The sequence below is a fragment of the Panthera leo genome, chromosome A1 (genome assembly GCF_018350215.1).
Source record: "Panthera leo isolate Ple1 chromosome A1, P.leo_Ple1_pat1.1, whole genome shotgun sequence".
NCBI classification, from domain to species: domain Eukaryota; kingdom Metazoa; phylum Chordata; class Mammalia; order Carnivora; family Felidae; genus Panthera; species Panthera leo.
This window is the reverse complement of record NC_056679.1, coordinates 91,066,604-91,086,185: the sequence shown is the minus strand read 5'-3', so window position 1 is coordinate 91,086,185 and position 19,582 is coordinate 91,066,604. Positions and strand designations below refer to the sequence as shown.

Sequence of the window (19,582 nt, the reverse complement as noted above, 5' to 3'; positions counted from 1 at the left end):
CCCATCCCTTGTGCCCAACCTCCGGGAAACTTGTCACCTCTTCCCCTGAGCTGAACTTTGGCAACCAGAGGGGTAGCACAAGCTTCTCCTGGCACCACACTGGGGAGCAAGCCAGGCCCGGAAAAGTCTGTCATGAGGCCTCAGGAAGCAGGGCTCATAAGGTCCTTGGTGGCTTCTCTGGGACCCCTGAAATACCTGGGGTATTTAGGGTATTCTGGTCTCTCTGAGGACCCTTGGGAGTAGGCATGGACCATCCCAGTGGAGGCAGGAAAAAAAAGTGCTGTGGGAAGCTGGGGCAGAGGGTTCTGCTGGCTTCCGGGAAGGACTGTTTTCATCTGTGTGCATCTCCTGACACACGAACAGGGCAGCAAAAGCCTGGTTTTACTGTGAGAATAAACATCCCTTTGCAGATCTCCTTTCCCCACTTATTTCTCCATGATGGCATCTCAGGCAACACAAGAACAAACACGATGCTAGCTGCTGCTCAAAATATCGAACTGCCAAGAAATGCAAATGGGCAGGACTGGTTCAGACTGTACAATAAAAATGGGAGGTGGGTAGAACCTTCTTTCAACACCAAGTCCAAGAACACAGCCCTAAGATGCCAAGACTCCTCTAGGGACGACCAAACTGTTCCTGCCCCCAGGCCCATGGCAGGCCACCCTCTGCTGGGACTGGGGATACCTCTGCAGGTCCCCAGGGTGGAGACAGGGCTTCTCCCCCACCAGACAAGCAGGTGGATGCCCGGAACCCAACGGAGGCTCAGCATATGCTCACCAGGCAAACAAAGAGCAAACCTGTCTTAGGACAGTCCTGTCGATGCTAATTACTGCACAGAGCCGCACCTTCCCTGTCTCTCTGTTGGGTTGCACGGGTTCTAGCGTGGGCTCAGCCACCATCCTGCCATGATGTGGGTCCTTATCACTCAGGCTATTACCAGCACCAGCCTCAACACTGTACTTAAAGCATCTAGCAAAACCCCAGGCATATGGTACACACCCAGGCTTCACTCCCGGGCCCACCAGGGGCTCTCCTCTGGGTCACCGGAGTGCACGCCAGGCATTTTCCAAAGCCCACACTGCTGCCCACCAGGGGTGTGTGTGTGTGTGTGTGCATGTGTGTGTGGCCCACTTTGGGGGGTTCTCCCTGACAGGCCCCACTGTGGGTAAGGGATGGCCACACCACTATGTGGGGCCTGACCTTCCCACTCACTGACCAGCAACTCATCAGAAAGGGGGTAATGCTACAGAACAAGGGAGGGACATACTCTGCTGAGGCTGGAGGCCAGGGCCTGGTGTCCCCCCTGAGGCCACTGTTTGGAGGCCCCTGACAGGGAAGGAGCAGAGAGAAGGCAGGGATCTTGATTCTTGCTGGCAGCTGCCATGGCCCTGGAGAGCCCGGGGCCATCGCCTGTCTGCCTGATGTACCCCTGAGCTCCTTGGCACTACTTGACCACACAGCCCCAGGGACCTGACCCCCACAGAGTCTCATCCAGAAGAGGCTTTTTGGGGAGAGGACCACCGTGTCAAGACCTCGAGGCATCCTCGCCTCCCTCACTGTCTCAGAGTCTGAAAGGCACAACCTCCACCCCTGTGACGTGATCTCTGTCACCTGTGTCCAACCGGGTATCGTGATGTCATCGGAAAACAACGATTTTTTTTTCCTTCCTACTGTGATTCACATTTTTCTGCTGTCCTATCACTATTTTGACCCAAAGAAAGAAAGAGGGAAGATACCATCGTGAGGAGGGCTGGCCGTGGCACATGGGAAATCCCTGGGGACAGCAACAGGGGAGAGGGAAGTGTCCTGGTTGATGAAGGAGGTCACGGGAGGAGCTGAGGGAGAGGTAGGAAGCCAGAGCCAGGGTCATGGTGCCCCATCCCTGCTTCTACTCCCCACACACCTTTAGGGTCAAACACACAGATTCTGAGGGCTTCGGGCCCTGCTTCCCACTTGGACTCTGAGCGGAGACCACATCATGAGAGTAGAGTCCATTCCCAATGTGGCACTAAGTGTGAGGTGAGGAATGGGGTGGGGCTGGTTTGATTGAACTGGCCTGAGTAGCAGCCTGGCTCCCCCCAGCCCCAGAGGGGTGGAGGTGGGCTCCAGACACTCCTGTATTACACTGGCTGGGGTGGAGGGTGGCTGGCTATGGGCTGGGAGAGGCTGCATAGTGGACAGGGCATCACAGAACCTGCCCTGGACCAGGTGGGGCCCAGCACACCTGAGCCATCCAGGTAGAGAGCCCGGGGCCAGACCTGACCCCACCTCACAGCAAAAATGGTGAGGGCTCATGCCAGCCTCCCCACTGCCACTAGGGCCCCAGGGGTCCCCATATAACAAGGGGGTAGGGAGAGACCCTGCCAGGCAGGCACTGACCCAGATGAGACAGAGAAAAGCAGAACTGTTTAGACAGTCACCTGTGTTCCCAGCACAGGATTCTGGTCCAATCCTATCCTCCAGCATTACACTCACTGCCAGGCTTGTCTGCTGGGGAACATGTCCCTCCCAGAACGCAATTCACTCGCGTTTAGCACCATTCCCAACACCCAGAACGTACGGAGCCTCCTCGAACGCGGGGAAGAAACGGTTTGGCCTTGTGTGCAGCATGTGGCCCTTTGCACCACCAGAATCTGATCGAGTCACTGAGCTCCCCTGCCGGCCCTTCACGGGCTGAGTGGTGTGCCAACCACCAGGGCCCAGGCTCAGACCAGACACCCAGAACCAACCGGCAGACGAGAAGACAGGAGGGCACACTGTGCTTCACAGGGAGCCCACAACCGAAGGGAGAGAGCTCCTGGGGGCACGCGTTCTCGTTGGCAGGAAGGAGTGCACAGACCGCCCCGCCCCGACACCTGGCTGTCTCCTGCTTCCCCAGACCCGTGTCTGTGTCCCACGTTCTCTGGGAGCACATCCCTTGTGCTAACATGGACGCTGCTCCCCTTCGGGCTGTTTCCTCTGCTGCACTATCACCATCTCGAATGCCCCCACTGTCAGCTGCCCTCTCTGTCCGCTGCACCTGTGCCCGAGAACCGGGGGCTCGCCTGCATCTATGGCTGTTCTATCCTCAGTGCCTAGAACCTGTTAGGTCTGAAAGTTTTAGGATAAAGCCCAAGCTCCCTGTACCTGGCCAGCTCCATCCCTCTGAGGCCACCCTGCCCCAAACCCCCAAACAGCTCCAATTCCAGGGACAAGTCAAGGGTGTGGCATCCTCTGCAGGGAATGGCAGTAGTTCAGGGCTCCTCTCTGCTGTGACCTTCTCGCCAGCCAGGCAGAGGGTGTGGGCTGTGCCTCCAGGCTACCGAGGCCCTTGTCCTCCTTACTGACCTAAAGCAGGGTGAGCGTGTCTCCATGACAGCCAAGCTTCTCAAGGACAAGAGCTGGCTGGTTTGGCCGATGTCACTGACCAAGGAATGACTGTGGCACCTTGTTGGTAAGCGGTGACCTTCCAAAACCTGGACCACACACTTCCTCATGTCATTACCTTTCACGTCCCACACCGTGCAAGTGAGCGTTATTATCCCTGTTTTACCGGTGGGGAAACTGAGGCCCAGAGAAACTGAGAAACACACCCACAGAAGCACAAGTGGGAACTGGGGCAAAGGCTTTCGAGAGCAAGTTAGCAAATCTGTTGAAATTAAACTCTATGCATCCTTATGACCTGATGATTCAAACTTCCAGCATCTGTGGTGGAGAAAAGGCTTTGGTCATAAGGAAGAAGGGATAAGGACCCTTGGCTACTGGGATGTCTTTTCCCTGGACAGGTAGAGTCTATGTTTTCTCTTTTAATGTTTATTTTAAAAGAGAGAGAGAGAGCATGAGCAGGGGAAGGGCAGAGAGAGGGAGAGAGAGAATCCCAAGCAGGCTCTGCACAGAGCCCAATGTGGGGCTCGAACTCACAAAAACTGTGGGATCATGACCTGAGCTGAAATCCAAGATCAAGAGTTGGATGCTTAACCGACTGAGCCACCCAGGCGCCCTGAGTCTGTGCCTTAAGGGAGTCTGGGGGCGCTTGGGTGGCTGTCGGTTAAGCATCCAGCTTCAGCTCAGGTCAGGATCTCCCAGTTTGTGAGTTTGAGCCCCGCGTTGGGCTCTGTGCTGACCGCTCAGAGCCTGTATCCTGCTTCTGATTCTGTGTCTCCCTCTCTCTTTGCCTCTCCCTTGCTTGCGTGCTCTCACTCTCTCTCTCAAAAATAAATAAACATTAAAAAAAAACTTAAGGGAGTCTGTAGGACCATAGTCACTTTATGAGAATTCACTCACTCAACTTATTTACTCAAAAGACATTTACTCAACACCTATATGCTGGGCCCTTTGCTGGGTGCGGAACATGAAAATCAGGTAAGCAGACCCTCTGAATTTGACATTAAGCATGTGACACCTTTGTATGAACTCCTAATCCCCCTGAGACACACCGCCAAGTGCCCCTGCAGCAGGGGAGCAGGACCCCTCAGGACCCACGACTGTACCTCAGCACAGAGTGGGCAGGCTGAGAGTGATGGCTCAAGCCAGCCCAGACCAGGAGCCCAGTGTGGTGCCACACTCTCTACTTCCCCGGCTCAGCTGTCACCCCCTTGCTGGAGTCTTCAGAGACAAGCTTTGCAGCTGCTTCAAGCTGTCACCGAGGAGTGACGATGCCTGGCCCTCCTTGTCCACGATGACTGACTCCCGCTTTGACAACCATCAGCTCTCCCCAGGGAGACCAAGGGCAAGCTGCTCCCAGACTCCTATATTAGCTGTCAGGAGGCCTCCTGGAGAGGGGAGGGGGGTTGGGGAGAACCCTGGGGTGGGGGCAGGGTGCCACACTCTTCAGGGAAGAAGAAGCGGAGGTAAGGCCAGACCATGGTACCTCCCCCTCTGGAACTTTCTCCACCTACATCATCATGGCTGGGGGCGGGGGTGGCAGTGCTGGGGAGGGGGGTGGCTGTCTATTGTCCACCCCACCCTCACTGGAATGTGAGCTCCATGCAGGCAGGACCCCCCCCCCCCCAGTGCTGCCCAGGCTTCCTCACCACCACATTCCAGCACCTACGGCTGTGTCTGGCATGTGGCAAGAGCTCTGTAAACATGCACTGAATGGGTGACTGCGTGAGGGAGCAAATCTTAGAGAGAACAGGAAGACACAATAGAAGGAAAGGCCAGAGAAAACACCAGGAGAGGGAAAGTAGATGGAAAACAGGCTGGGGCATGGGCAAGTGATGTCAATAGCTGTTGGGAGATCAGAGAGATCCAAGGTGAGAACATACCTCAGCTCTTCCTCAAGGATTCAGGAGCACTTGTTCTTCAGGCCAGAACAGCAGGGAGGGGACAGGCACCTGGGCCAGATCCCCACTAAGAGCCCATCTTCCCACCTGTACGTGAATCCCATCTGCCATGCCCTGGCCACACTAGCCGACCTCTCTGAGCCTCAGTGACCTTGTCCAGGAGAGTGAACTCACGGGCCACCAGGCACAATGTAGACACAACAGGTGACTGACTCCTCACACAGGGCTGCCAGGCATAAAAACTCAGTCTCCTCACCTCACACTGGTGTTTCCAATAACAGAAGGCATAAGCCCCAAACTCTTAAAGACAGAAGTTTCTCTTTTTAGACCCTAAACTAACTTAATCACTCCCCTATCATAGTATGGCAGGGACCCCAGATATCATCCCTTTTTGTGCCCCTTAGCCTGAGACAAAAGGCTTTGCCAACCTTGGGGCACCTGGGTGGCTCAGTCAGTTAACCGTCCGACTTCAGCTCAGGTCATGATCTCACGGTTCATGAATTCAAGCCCTGCATCAGACTCTGTGCTGACAGCTCAGAGCCTGGAGCCTGCTTCAGATTTTGTGTCTCCTCCCTCTCTCTCTGCCCCTCCCCCCACTCACACACACACTCTCTCTCTCTCAAAAATAAGCATTAAAAAAAATTTTTTTTAAGGCTTTGCCAACCTCATCTCCTGCCTCATCCCAGCACCATACACCCCAGCGGGGCCCAACCCCATGCTGTGATGTGGTAATGCCACTGGGCCTTTGCACATGCTGTTCTACCACTGCAGCAACACCGGCATACACAAGGCTCCTCTCCTCATTAACCCCAGCCTCTGCATTAAGGGCAGCTCAAGTGGCCTTCATCTGAGGCACTCTTCCCTGTGACCCAGAATGCCCTGTATTTGCACAATCAGCACATGTATTAACCAGGGTACAATTACTCTTCTCTTCCTTGCTCCCACCCCTCCCATGCTCCAACTTTCTTGAGCACAGGGACATGACTGCTCACTCCTGTACTCCAGTGCCCAGAATGAGGCCCAGTTTAGACCAGGGGTTCAGAGAGCACCCAATGCACAAACACAAAGCCAGGACTAGCTCGTGTTCGTGGGATGCCCTCCATGGGCCCCGCACTCTGCTAAAAGCACTTTCCTGGTGTTTAACTCGAGTCACGCTCACGACAGCACTGGGAGGTGGCACTAATTATCCCCCATCACAGGACACAGCAGGGCAGGCCGTGCCTCCTTTCTTCCTGGCCAGAAGGAACCATCCACCAGCTGACCAGCCAGACTTGTGTCCTGCGGTTGTGTTCTGATTCACTTGTGCAGTGTGAGGTCTTAATTTCAATTTGTTGCTGACATTGAAAAATAATTAGATTTCCCATAAAACTTGGATTTCCAGCTTCTCATGAAGAAAAAAAAAACAAAGCTGGCAACAGCAGGTCTGCTCATTCCTCCATGACCACAAGTGAGGGGGACCCAGGAGGGGATCTCTGGGGGACGTGCCCTCTCCTGTCACCCCATCCCCACCACCCCGTACTGCCCACAGCCACCTTCACCTGGGCCAATGCCTCCCTGCCTGATTCTGTCAGCCATGACACGTATCCTCTCTTAAGCGTTCTATCAGCCTCATGCACAGCGCTTGCCCTGATATCTCTATCTCCTAGAAGCGCACAGGGCCATGCTCTCAGGCCAGTAGGACACACATGAGGAGCCAGAATGGTGGCCAGAATGCCCTGTTGCAGCCCAGGACACGAGCAGACCCCGGGACCTGGGGAGCTGCTGAGCGGCCATGGGAACTCCCACCCTGTGCTATGGCCAAACCCAAACGTGTCCCCCTTTGCCTGGGAGCTCTGCCTACTCCCCTCCAACTTAAGAGAACCAGGTTTCAGTGTCCAGTTTCAGAGATGTTTTTCTCTTTCCCAGGACCCAGAGCCAGAGACACGTGAATGGGGACTTGGGGCAGTGCCTTCGCCCTGGCTAGCTTGCAGCTCCGTGGCCTGGTCACGAGAGGACACCCCCCCCCCTCCCCCGGGGGATCAGCAGAAAACATTCTTGTCCCTGCCACTGCCTTCCTCACCATTGCCACACGGCCCCAACATTCTTGGAAGTTGGTGAGAAATGGAGCTTGTATGCCTTTGATTGTTTGCAAACCCTGGCAAGGCTTTGGTAAACCCAGGCCAATTTCTGGATTAAATTAGAAAAGAAAAGAGGAAAAATATCTGAATCCTGGCACAGACAGAGATCATTCATTCAACAAAAATTGTTTAAGAACATACTGTACAGAGGATTGTCCCCGTGCTGGGGGGGAAGGTCAAAGGATATGGCCTCTATTATGAAAGCATGGAAGTTTCTTTGGAGCACACATTCTCAGTAGGCTTAAAGAGTGTGTCTGCCTCAGCAGAAGAGATGCTTTGGGGGCTCAGGAATTCTTCCAGAACATAAGCAGTTAACACAGCTGGGAGAGACGGCTCTGTCTGCTCAGAAATCTGCTCTTCCTACTCTGCTGTTTTAAAATGGCTATAATGACCAGCTCATTTAATTGCTTGTAAAGGAGTCCCCAAAGTTACCCCACAGGTCCACAGAGCTGGCAAGCCTAGGGTGGGGCTGGGGGTGGGCTCAGGTCTGAGCAGGAAGAGGGGTGAAGCTTGGCTCAAGGGCAAGTTCCCCGATGATGGCCTGCAGGAAAGGGCTGCTCCAGCTGCAGAAGACTGGAGAGCTGAAAAGGGTGAGGGGAACCTTCTCTCCTAGGGACTTCACTAGACTTTATGGGTTCTCAGAGTGTGTGGAAGGTTCAAAGATGAAGAAACCAAGAGCAGGGCGAGGCAGGAGCTTTGCCAGGTAGGTAAAAGCCAGGGTTAGGATACAGCTGTTCCTGACTCTGAAGCTGGTCCTCATTCTCTACCAAGTGCTTCACTAATAAGTATACCCAGTGTACGGATGTGGTGGTATGTGAATGTCAACTCTAGAGTGCTGGGGCCACAATTCAAGGTGCGCACAGAGCACATAGAAGATTTCTTTAGAGCCTGATAACCAAATACTTCATGAGCGGCCAGTGAGTGACTGTTTTCAGCTTCCTGGGCCACATATCCTCGTCCCAGCTACTCAGCTCTGCTATTAGAGCACAAAAGCAGCCACAGACAATTCACAAATGAACAGGTGTGGCTATATCCCAAAACTTTATTAAAAAAAAAAAAAAAGGATGACAGGCCAGATTTGGCCTTTGGGTTATATTTTTGGCAACCTTACTTTAGCATCTCTGTTTATCTGGAAAAGCTGCTGTGAATTTTGCTTTAACTCAATAGTAACACGCCCAAGGTTAGTTTAACATAAAATTGATGTTTTAAAATGTTTGCCATCCAAAAAGAGTGGCACTTCCAGGGCAGGCAGTGACGGCCTCGGCGGCCTCTGGCAGACATACCCAAAGGTAAAGAGGATCGTGGGCCACCTTCTGGGGCAAGCCATCACCCAACGCAATGGTCAGCCTCACCCACATCCACAAGGAGTACAATCAGACCAGCAGCTCAGATAGGAAATTGTAGGTCTTTGTGGACACTGAGATCCCATCAAGGCCTTTGGTGTCTCAGGGAAGAGCAGGATTGTTTGGTGCTTTAGCTAAAGGCAATAACCCACATGAGAAGGCTTTTTGGGTCTTGGCCCCAAGGTGTAGATTTGTTAAAGTTTTGGCACAAATGTTACTTTACTTTTTTTTTTAAGTTTATTTATTTTGAGAGAGGCAGAGAGAGAGTGCAAGTGGGGAGGGGCACAGAGAGAGAGGGAGACACAGAATCCGAAGCAGGCTGTAGGCTCTGAGCTGTCAGCACAGAGCCCGACACGGGGCTTGAACTCACAAACGGTGAGATCATGACCTGAGCTGAAGTCTGAGCCACCCAGGCGCCCCTTTACTTTTCAAAATGCATACGTAAACATGTTACTTGAATCATGGCTCTAGTCTCCTCCAAAGGTATTTGTCCCTGGCCTCCCATTCACCGGAGCCAGGAGAAAAACCACCATCTGTGCCTAGCAAGGTAACTGGACGTGCCGTGAGCATGGGGGCTGCATCCAGGCACACGCTGTCACACACCAAGTTTGGAGGCAGAGACCAGTCAGGCACTGGCAGAGCAGGTCTGTGAAAATGTGGTGATTCCTCTACACACCCAGCAGGTGTGTTCAGGTGTGCTGACTGCAGCCTAGCTTGGGAGCACCAGACACAGAGGGGAGCATGTTTCTAAGGAGAAAGGGTGAAACAGGACAGTGGTTTCCAGTGCACCAGGAGAGCCTGTGGAAGAGGGGAGTCCTGGGTAGAGGGAAGCTCCTCATTCCCAAGGCTGGGTCCAGAGGAGCCACAGCATGAGCCAGGGTTGAAGGCTGGGAGGAATGGGATGCGGCAGAGGGAGGCTGGCTGCGGGAGAGCCACATCTAAGCAGGGAGCCCAGGTGGGGCCCAGCGGCGGTGTGGCAATGGGGCCTGGAGGAGCCAGCCTGGCTGGACAGGCCACATATCTGCTCACGGCTCACAGTTCTGCCCTTACAGCCCTCCCAGCGCTGGGAAGGAGACCCTTCCTCCCACAAGCAGTGGATAGAAGCTCTCAGTGGGGCTTCACAGCCTCTCTGACTAGGCTAAGGACCCCGAGGCCAAAAGGACAGGGCCTCATCCTGGGTTTGCTAGCAACCTTTGAGCCTCTGGAATTTGGGAGCTAAAAACCAGTGTGAGGGCCCCAGAGGACGAGGCCACTGCCAGTAATCTGGCCCCAGCACTCTCTCAGGCACAGCCTTCTTCATCTGGACAGAAAGCTGAGAGTCAGTGTAGCTTTGGGCTGAGAGCCTCTGGACAAGCAGAGGATGGAGAAGGGCCATGGAGAATGGGGCCCGAAGCAGGGAGCACAGGCCACATCAGGTGTCTGGAGAGGGTCGGGCTGGGCTGCGGGGTCTCAGTGCAGGGCTCATGTTGCTGAGTTCATGGGCCAGCAACCAGGGCCCATATCCAGAAGGGCCCTGCACTTGGGGTTTAACGCTCTGAGGTTGCTGTCTTGACATTCCTCATCATTTCACTTTTGAATTTGTGTTTTGTAAGTAAAATCCAACAGGATAGTGAGGCCTTGGCTCACGAGTGGTCCCGACTCCACAGGACAAGGTCTCAGCCTCCCACTCCCCACCCTGTGATCACTGCCACTCTCTGCCCTGGGCAGGGGCCTGCATGCAGGCGCAAGGTGGGTGCACATGCCCCGTGGTCTCTCGGGCCAGGACATGGCAGTGGTGGTCCCACCCAAAGCAGCCCCACATGGGTCTCAGTGGAGGCGAGTCTCTTGGGCACCCCCATCCAGTTGCTAAGGTGTAAAGAGCCTTGACCATCTGCCCTGGGTTGGGGCAGTGGGCCTGAGGGAAGGGGAGATGCCAGGCTTAATGTCCCCAGATCCCCACCCCATACCAGGGCATGATGTGCTCTTCCAGGGGCAGCAGTCAGGGAACAAAGCAGCTGTCAGGCCCAGAGGGCATATCTCCTGCTGCTGGCTATGACCTGGGGCACCTGTGATAATCTGCGTCTAAGAGAGCACTCCCTCCACTGGCTCCATTCCTGGGGGCTCCTCTCTTCCTCCTTCCAACTGTTCTGAGTCTGGCTTGTGTTTTGTGTGAACTTCTGGCACCCTCCGGGCATGAGCCATGAAACACAAGTCTGTTTAATTTTGGTGATTCTGCATCCAAGTTAAATGCTGTAATATCTGCATTTAAAATAAGCTTTGTGGGGCGCCTGGGTGGCTCAGTCAGTTAAACGTCCGACTTCAGCTCAGGTCATGGTCTTGCAGTCCGTGAGTTCGAGCCCCGCATCAGGCTCTATGCTGACCGCTCAGAGCCTAGAGCCTGTTTCGGATTCTGTGTCTCCCTCTCTCTCTGACCCTCCCCCATTCATGCTCTGTCTCTTTCTGTCTCAAAAATAAATAAACGTTTAAAAAATAAATAAAATAAAATAAAATAAAATAAAATAAAATAAAATAAAATAAGCTTTGTACGGGGTGCCTGGGTGGCTCAGTCAGTTAAGCGTCTGACTCTTGACGCTTTAGACGCTAGATGCTTAAAGCTCCGACTTTAGCTCAGGTCTCGATCTCACGGTTCGTGGGATCAAGCTCTGAGTCAGGCTCCATGCTGACAGCACAGAACCTGCTTGGGATTCTCCCTCTCTCTGCCCCTTCCCTGCAAAGGGGCATGTGCCCGCACGTGCATTCTCTCTGTCTCTCTCTCTCTCTCTCTCTCTCTCTCTGTCAAAATAAAGAAATAAACATTTAAAAAACAAAGATAATATAAAATAAAATAAGCTTTTTACAATATAAAGGTAACTGGTAAAATTCATGATAATACTTTAAAATTCTAATTTTTCATTGTTTACGGTGACAATCAGTAGACAATTTTTAAATCTTGACAATTTGAGAGACAGAGATCACAGGAAAAAGGAAAAAGCCTTTATATCTACCTTTAAGGGCACTTTTTCCTGATCTCCAAACAAGAGAGCCACACATTCATTCTGCCCTGGGCCCCAGGAGTTTGGTAATCAGAGACATTCTGGGTCTCTGATGTGGCTGAACTCAGCAAGAATAGCCAGGTGGTTAGTGTAGGGCCACGAGTGTGGGAAACGGTCTGCTGACAAGAAGCCACGGGAGTCTGCCAGGGTGACCAGAGCAAAGCTCTAGAAGATTAACTTCTGGGGGAGGGTGTGAAGTGCCAAACATGGCACCCAAGGGAAAACCCAAGGAGAGAAAGATCTCAGGACACCACTACACACAAAAATGTAAACCATAGCAAACTGCCCCAAAACAAAACAAAGGGCAAAAAACAGAATTACAGGGAATATTTTCCACCCACTTGACAGACAAAACGTGAACCTATTCAAATATAAAATGTTCTTCAAATTAACAAGATAGAAACTAATGTCCCCATAGAATAAAGAACATGAATAGGCCAACACTAAACATGTAAGATGATTGCTGTTTTAAAGTACATATATATTTTTATAGATGCAACTTCATTACCATCAAATAAATACAACTTAAAGACAAAAAGTATATCCCAGCATTGCTTTCAAATTACCATAGCTAAAAAGGACTCAGTGGTAGGAGGAGGAGGGGAGACAGGCATTTGCTCAGTGGAGCATTAATAGGTGAAATCCTAACAGAGAACATTCTGGCACAGAAAGCTTTAAAATGCCCATACCTGTTGACCAGGCACTGCACTTTTAGGGACTCAGTTTAAGGAAACAGTAATGGATGAGTGATAGATTTAGCTGTAAGGGTGTTCATTACAGCTAGTGTCCAGTCTGACATCTAATAGGGAAATAAATTTTGTTATGTGACTATGTCATATCAATAATCGGTTACATAAAAGGCATGCTATGTGATGCAATGTGATGCCACCGTTAAAATGAGGTAATAGGCAATAATCGGTAAGTGAAGACATTCACATTCCTGCCGGATTTATATTCTCATTTTCCATCATAAATAATTTATTGTCTCTGTTAAATACAGTATATTTTTAAAAATTTATTTATTTTTGAGAGAGAGAGAGAGAGAGAGAGAGAGAGAGAGAGAGAGAGAGAGTGGGGGAGGGGCAGAGAAAGAGGGAGACACAGAATCTGAAGCAGGCTCCAGATTCCAAGCTGTCAGCATAGAGCCTGACGTGGGGCTCGAACCCATGAACAGTGAGATCATGACCTGAACCAAAGTCAGATGCTCAACCGACTGAGCCACCCAGGCACCCCCAAATAGAGTATCTTTTAATAAACAAGGAACGTTAGTTTCTAGATTTAGGGAGGAAAGGAAGGAAACTGGACCTGGCAGGAGGTGCTGAGTGCTTTGGTGGGGGTCAGAGGTCTGAATGCCGTAGGATCTTTTCTGCACTGAGGTGACTCTTGTGATGTTCAGCAAACATTTACAACCCTTTTCACCCTCCAGAGAGTCTTGGATAGAGAGAGGGATGGATTGATTAATTTCCACTTCCCTACGAATAAAATGTCTTTGCCCGTAAATGCAGGAAGGAAGTGGCACCTCTGGAGATTTCCCACTGCCCTTCGGGTCACATCCAAGTCCCTCTCAACATCCAGTGACTGGCCTTGTTCATCTGCAACTTCCCTTCCTACCTGGGCCCCTTGTTCCCCACACACCAGCCCTTTCTCACACCTTCAAATGTGCTGACCTCATTCTTGCCTCAGGGCCTTTACACCGTCCATTCTCTCTGAACACTCCATCCTGCCTCTTCCCACAGTCATCCAATATCATTCAAGTCTTAGCTGCAGTGTTACTTTCTGTGCATGTCCTTCCTGACCACCTGTATAAAGTGGCCCACATTTCCCAGCCCTTCTCCTTTCTCCACCTCACTATTTTATTTCTTTCATTGTCCTTATCTGAAATTACCTCTTTTGATTTTCACTTGAATATTGTCTGTGCTCCCCACCAGAATGCAAGCTATGGCTGTGTCCTGTTGTGCTCACAGCTATACCCCTTGCCTGACATACAGGATATGCCCAATGAACAGTTGTTGACAGAATGATCAAGTGCCAGGTGTATCAGTTAGCCCAGGATGAGCTCTGCTGCATAACAAAGTCTCCACCACATCAGTAGCTAACACAATAAAGCTGGCATGTGTTTCTTTATACACATCACAGGCCAGCAGAGGTTGGGTGGTCCTGCCTCGTTCTGTATCTGCACTTACTGGGATATATGGCTTCCAAGGTCACTGTGTTAGGGAAAGAAACAGAGGGAAGGGACACACTGGCTCTTAATCGCCTTGGCCAAGAGGTGACACATCACTTCCTTCTACACAGACCATTAGAGAAAATTAGCCACACAGCTCCAAATTAGGTACAAGGGAGGCTGGTAATTGGGAGGGAAGAAGAGAGCACATGGATATCTGAAGAACCTGAAATGTCTATGTCACACCAGGACCCACATCCCAGCCCAGACTCTGCTGCAAAGAGGCCCCAAAGGGATCTGTGCAGCAGTATCACCCTGAACGATAGAAAACAGCCCAGCTTAGAGCTGCCAGGGTCCAGCCATACCCGCCTCCCATCCACCTCGGCCCCTGCTCCTCCTCAGAGCCTTCATTCTCTGGGTCCCTGCCATCAGAACCCCCACCAGACCCCCCTCCCAGGGTCTTTATGGTCTTCCTCAGGGGACAGGCTGTGTCTGTCCAGGGTGGGGCCCCTATGCCTCAGACACTGGAAGTGTTTCCGTCCTGGCCGTGGCTGTCCTCACAGCTGACCAAATGCCTCACTTGGAGCGCAGTCCGGGCCAGCTGCCGCCACATCTGTCCTCCACGTTGCTGGTTTGGCTCCAGGGCTGGGAAGCCCCATAACCAGCTGTGTACTCACAGGGAGAGGGAGATCTGCCCTGGCCAGGCCTTCTAGGGCCAGTTGGGGCTCCGGCTACAGCTCCAGGTGAGCCAGCACCCTCGGGTCTCAGGGCCACTGTCCAATAGGTTGGCCACTAGCCACAATGGTGATCTAAATCCAAATGTCAATGAATTACGAATGAATTAATTTACCCACCGGATGGCTACTATCAAAAATAACAAGTGTTGGTGAGGATGTAGAGAGACTGGAACCCTCGGGCACTGCTGGGAAGGAATGTAAAATGGTGCGCTGCTGCAGAAAACAGTATGGAGGTTCCTCAAAAAATACAAAATAGAGCTACCTTAGGGGCGCCTGGGCAGCTCAGTCAGCTAAGCGTCTGACTTCGGCTCAGGTTATGATCTCGCAGTTGGTGAGTTCGAGCCCCGCATCAGGGTCTGTGCTGACAGCGCGGAGCCTGGAGCCTGCTTCAGATTCTGTGTCTCCCTCTCTCTCTGCCCCTCCCCACCCTGCTCACCTGAGCACTCTCTCTGTCTCTGTCTCTGTCTCTGTCTCAAAAATAAAATAAGTAAATGTTAAAAAAAAATAGAACTATCATATAATCCTGAAATTCCACTTCTGGGTATATACTCCAAAAGACTGAAAAGCAGGGACATGAAGAGATATTTGTACACCCACATGCACAGCAGCATTACTCACAATAACCAAGAAGCAGAAGCAACTCAAGTGCTCATTGACAGATGAACGAATAAACACAAGGCAATGGATGCACACAAGGGGGATTGTATTCAGCCTTAAAAAGGACATTCTGGCACATGCCACAACATGGATGAACCTTGCAGGCATTATGCTAAGTTAAATAAGCCAGTCACAAAAAGATAAATACCATATGACTCCTTTTATATGAGGTAACTAAATTAGTCAGAACCACAGGGACAGAAAGTAGAAGGGTGATTTCCAGGGGCCAGGGGAGGGGAGAGTAGGGAGTTAGTGTTTAATGGGGACAAGATGAGAGTTCTGGTGGATGGATGTTAGGGATGGTTCAACAGTGGTGTGAACATAGTTAATGTCCCAGGACTGCACACTTTATTTCTTTAAATGTTTATTTATTTTTGAGAGAGAGAGAGAGAGAGAGAGAGAGAGAGAAGGCAACAGAGTGAGTGTGAGTACGAGAGGAGCACAGAGAGAGAGCAAGACAAAGAATCTGAAGCAGGCTCCAGGCTCTGAGCTGTCAGCACAGAGCCCGACGAAGGGCTCCAACCCACAAACCATGAGATTATGACCTGAGCCTAAGTCAGAAGCTTAACCACCCCAATGAACTATACACTTTTAAAATAGTGAATGTAGGGGCACCTGGGTGGCTCAGTCAGTTAAGTGACTGATTTTAGCTCAAGTCATGATCTCACGGTTGGTGAGTTCGAGCCCCACATCAGGCTCTGTGCTGACAGCTCAAAGCCTGGAGCCTGCTTCGGATTCTGTGTCTCCCTCTCTCTCTGCCCCTCCCCCACTCATGCTCTGTCTTTGTCTCTCAGAAATAAATAAACGTTAAAAAATTAGAAAAAATAAAATAAAATAAAAATAAAATTGTGAAGGTGGTAAACTTTATATGTATTTTACCACAATTAAAAAGAATTTTAGGGCCCCTGGGTGACTCAGTCAGTTAAGCGTCCAACTCTTGATTTCAGCTCAGGTCATGATCTCATGGTTTCATGGGTTCAAGACCCACTGCACTGACAATGTGGAACCTACTTGAGATTCTGTCTCTTCCTCTCTCTCTCTGCCCCTCTCCTGCTTGTGCTCTCTCTGTCTCAAAATAAATAAGTAAACTTTTAAAAAATATTTTTAAGTTAAAAATTTAAAACTCCACTGAATATCAAATAAGGTAAAAGTTCAGTTCTCCCATCGTGCCAGCCACATTTTAAGTGCTCAAAGGTTGGCTAGTGGCTGCCACATTGAGCAGGGCAGAATTTTGAGCATTCTCAGCACTGCAGAAGGTTCTGTTGGACAGCATTGCCCTGGAAGGTCATCCTTTCTCACTTATTCATGATTTCTCCATCTCCCTCCTCCCCAAGACCACCAAAGGGGCATGACTTCCATCAGCCCCTAGGGACTCTGTCCTGGGTGTGCACAGCCCTAAATGAGGACACAGTGCCTTATAGGGTCTTAATTGTCAGGGCAACACACACTCAAACAGGGTGCCTCATCTCCCTGACTACACTGGGAGGCAGAGCTCAGATTAGAAGGGCAGACATCCCCCCCCTTGTCTCTGAGCCCCAGGCTGTCTGCCATGCCCTGGGACAAGCATGTGTCCAATAAATGCTTGCTGGGTGCTACAGGGAAAAAAGACGTGACCCAACTACTGTTCCTCAGCTCCTCCAATTTATGTCATAAAACACTTTTTTCTTTGGCTATGATAAAATACATTTCAATTTAGGAATTTTTGTATTCCTCAGGCTTTTCAAGAAACTAACCAAACCATCCTATTACCCAAAGTTGGGATACAGTCAGATCACGAAGGTGGAAATGAATAAACTGAAGTTAACTGGCAAAACCGAGAAAAATTCTAGACTTCCTCCTACTGGCTCATGCAGCACCAGGTATGTGTGACAGAGGGACCCTTCACACCAGGTTAATGGTGGGGCTAGGAGTTAACTAACCCAAGTGTGACATAATAATAAATATCTACTGGTCTCTTCCCCCCAGTTCCTGACACAGACCTCCTAAACCCTGTAATTTCCAAGTGACAGGGGTGACAGGAGAAGTTTATTATTCATAATAAGCCCCTTTCAAGGGTACCTGAGTTTATGCTAATGAGGTGACTCTTGGTGGGACCTAGATGGCTTCAGGATGGGGGAAGCCAGTTGCCAGAGGAACCAACTGGGTGATCAGAAGGTTGGAACTTTTAGCACTGCCCCCCCTACTTCCGCCCCAGGCTCCTAGGGAGAAAGACGACTGAATCACCATGGCCAATAACACTGCCAGAAAAACTGTAAACCATGGAGTTTTGAGAGCTTCCAGGTTGGTGAACACACTGAGGTGCTGGGAGGGTGGTGTGCCCGGAAAGGGCAGGGAAGCTGTCAACCCTTCCCACCTACCTTGCCCCATGCATCTCTTTGACTCTTCCTGAGTTGCATCCTTTATAATATACCAGTGACAGTAAGTAGGGTTTTCCTGAGTTCTGTGAACCGAACCAAGCAAACAGTTGAACCCGAGGAGGGAGTCATGGGAACCCTTGATTTACGGCTGGTTGGGTCTTCTGACCAGGTTGTACAGGTGACAACCCAGGACTTGTGAGTGGCATCCTAAGTGAGGCCAGTCTTGTGGGACTGAGCCCTTACCCCGTGGGGTCCGTGCTAACTCTGGGTAGTGTCGGGAGCACTTGTTATGGAAAACCCACACATATGGTGTCAGAAGAGCTGGTGTGAGTATGGAAAACAGAGAGTTTTCCTTCAGCAGGACTTTCAGCCGGGTTGGAAGGCAGTGTAATTCTTGGGGAAGAGCACATATGTTCAAGGCAGGCAAGATTTTATATCTACTAGTCTTGCAGAATTAGTGTGAGGATTGCCTAAGATAATGCATGCCTACAGGGGCCTGGCACACAGTCACTCAGTAAGAGCTCAATGATCATAGCCATCGTGGTTGTTTCATTGTTATTATTATTATTATTATCATAATTATTATTACTACATCAAAGGCACTTTTCAAAAACGAGATGAGGTTAAACACGACAACAGTCTCCAAAATAAAATATGCTTGGGGTACCTGGGTGGCTCAGTCTGTTAAGCGTCCTACTTTGGCTCAGGTCATAATCTCATAGTTCATGAGTTCAAGCCCCACGTCGGGCTCTGTGCTGACAGCTCAGAGCTCAGGGCCTGGAGCCTGCTTTGGATTCTGTGTCTCCCTCTCTCTCTGCCCCTCCCCCACTCATACTCTGTCTCTCTTTCCAAAATTAATTAATTAATTAAAATAAAATACGCTCTGCAAACCTGACTTTGGCCCCACTTTGGGGATGAAAGGGCTGAGTTCCAGAGGGTCGATGACTCACGTAAGGCAGGTAGAGAGGAAGGTGGACAGATGGGCAGGGGTCTCTCTGCCCAGCAATTGGCTCGTTCAAATCCTCTTGCCCCTGACTTACCTCTGCACTGGGGTCCTGGGAGGTCTTGCCCACAGGCTGATATGGTGACCTTTCCAGCAGCCCCACTGCTCCACCCCACCACCGACTGCCACTTACGATGTTCATGAGCGTGAGCAGGTACTTCTGCACATGCTCCTTCCCATGGAACTGGACCACAGAGTCATCCACACCCAGCAGAACCTCGATGTTGTAGTCACCATCTGCAGCGTGCCTTCTCGCTCTGCGCCTCGAGCCATTGACACGCTCCTCCAGGACACCCAGGGCACGGCTGAGGTTATCCAGGCTGCCCGGGGGGGGCCCTGAAAGGACAGAGGACACAATCTGCAGTAGCAGCCCAGGCTTGCCAGGTACATTGAAACACGGCAAAACCCCACCTGGATACCACTCGGCACCAGCCTGGCCATTACCTTATTGAAGCACCTGAACTGTCCCCATTTTACAGAGGAACAAACAGAGATTCAGAGAGGGCAGAGTGAGTGTCAAGTGGGCTCAGACCCAGCAGCATGCAAACCAACTCCTTGGCCTTCACAGAGACCGGGCCTGGAACCCAGCAGTGAATGGAGAGGCCAAGAAGCTGGGCTGCCCAGCTAGGAGTGTGCATGACCACAGCCAGCTCTTTCCATCCATTCACACACTTGAATACCCAAGAAGGGCCGCCCAGGTGCCCAAAGGCTGGTCTCCCCAGTGTGGCTACCACGTTAAAACCAGGGAGACGAAGGGCCAGCCCTGGTGGTGTGTGTCCCACAGCATCTCCTTAGGCAGCTCCTCTCCCAGAACTTGCTTCCACTGAAGCAAGGCCCCTCATCTCTAGGCAAGGCCCACTCACACCTGTGCAGGGTCAAGACCACCCATGGGCACTCCTCTCCCCTCT

The 19,582-nt window shown here is 51.2% G+C and overlaps 1 protein-coding gene across 2 annotated transcripts in view; it reads right to left on the bottom strand.

The window, feature by feature from the left end:
• ADAMTS2 (ADAM metallopeptidase with thrombospondin type 1 motif 2) overlaps positions 1-19,582 on the bottom strand; it is a 241,762-nt gene that overhangs the window by 80,486 nt on the left and 141,694 nt on the right. For both annotated transcript variants that reach the window (XM_042932778.1, XM_042932788.1), the window contains one exon: positions 18,808-19,010. In XM_042932778.1, coding sequence (XP_042788712.1) covers positions 18,808-19,010 — 203 coding nt within the window. The remainder of the gene's footprint in view (positions 1-18,807; positions 19,011-19,582) is intronic.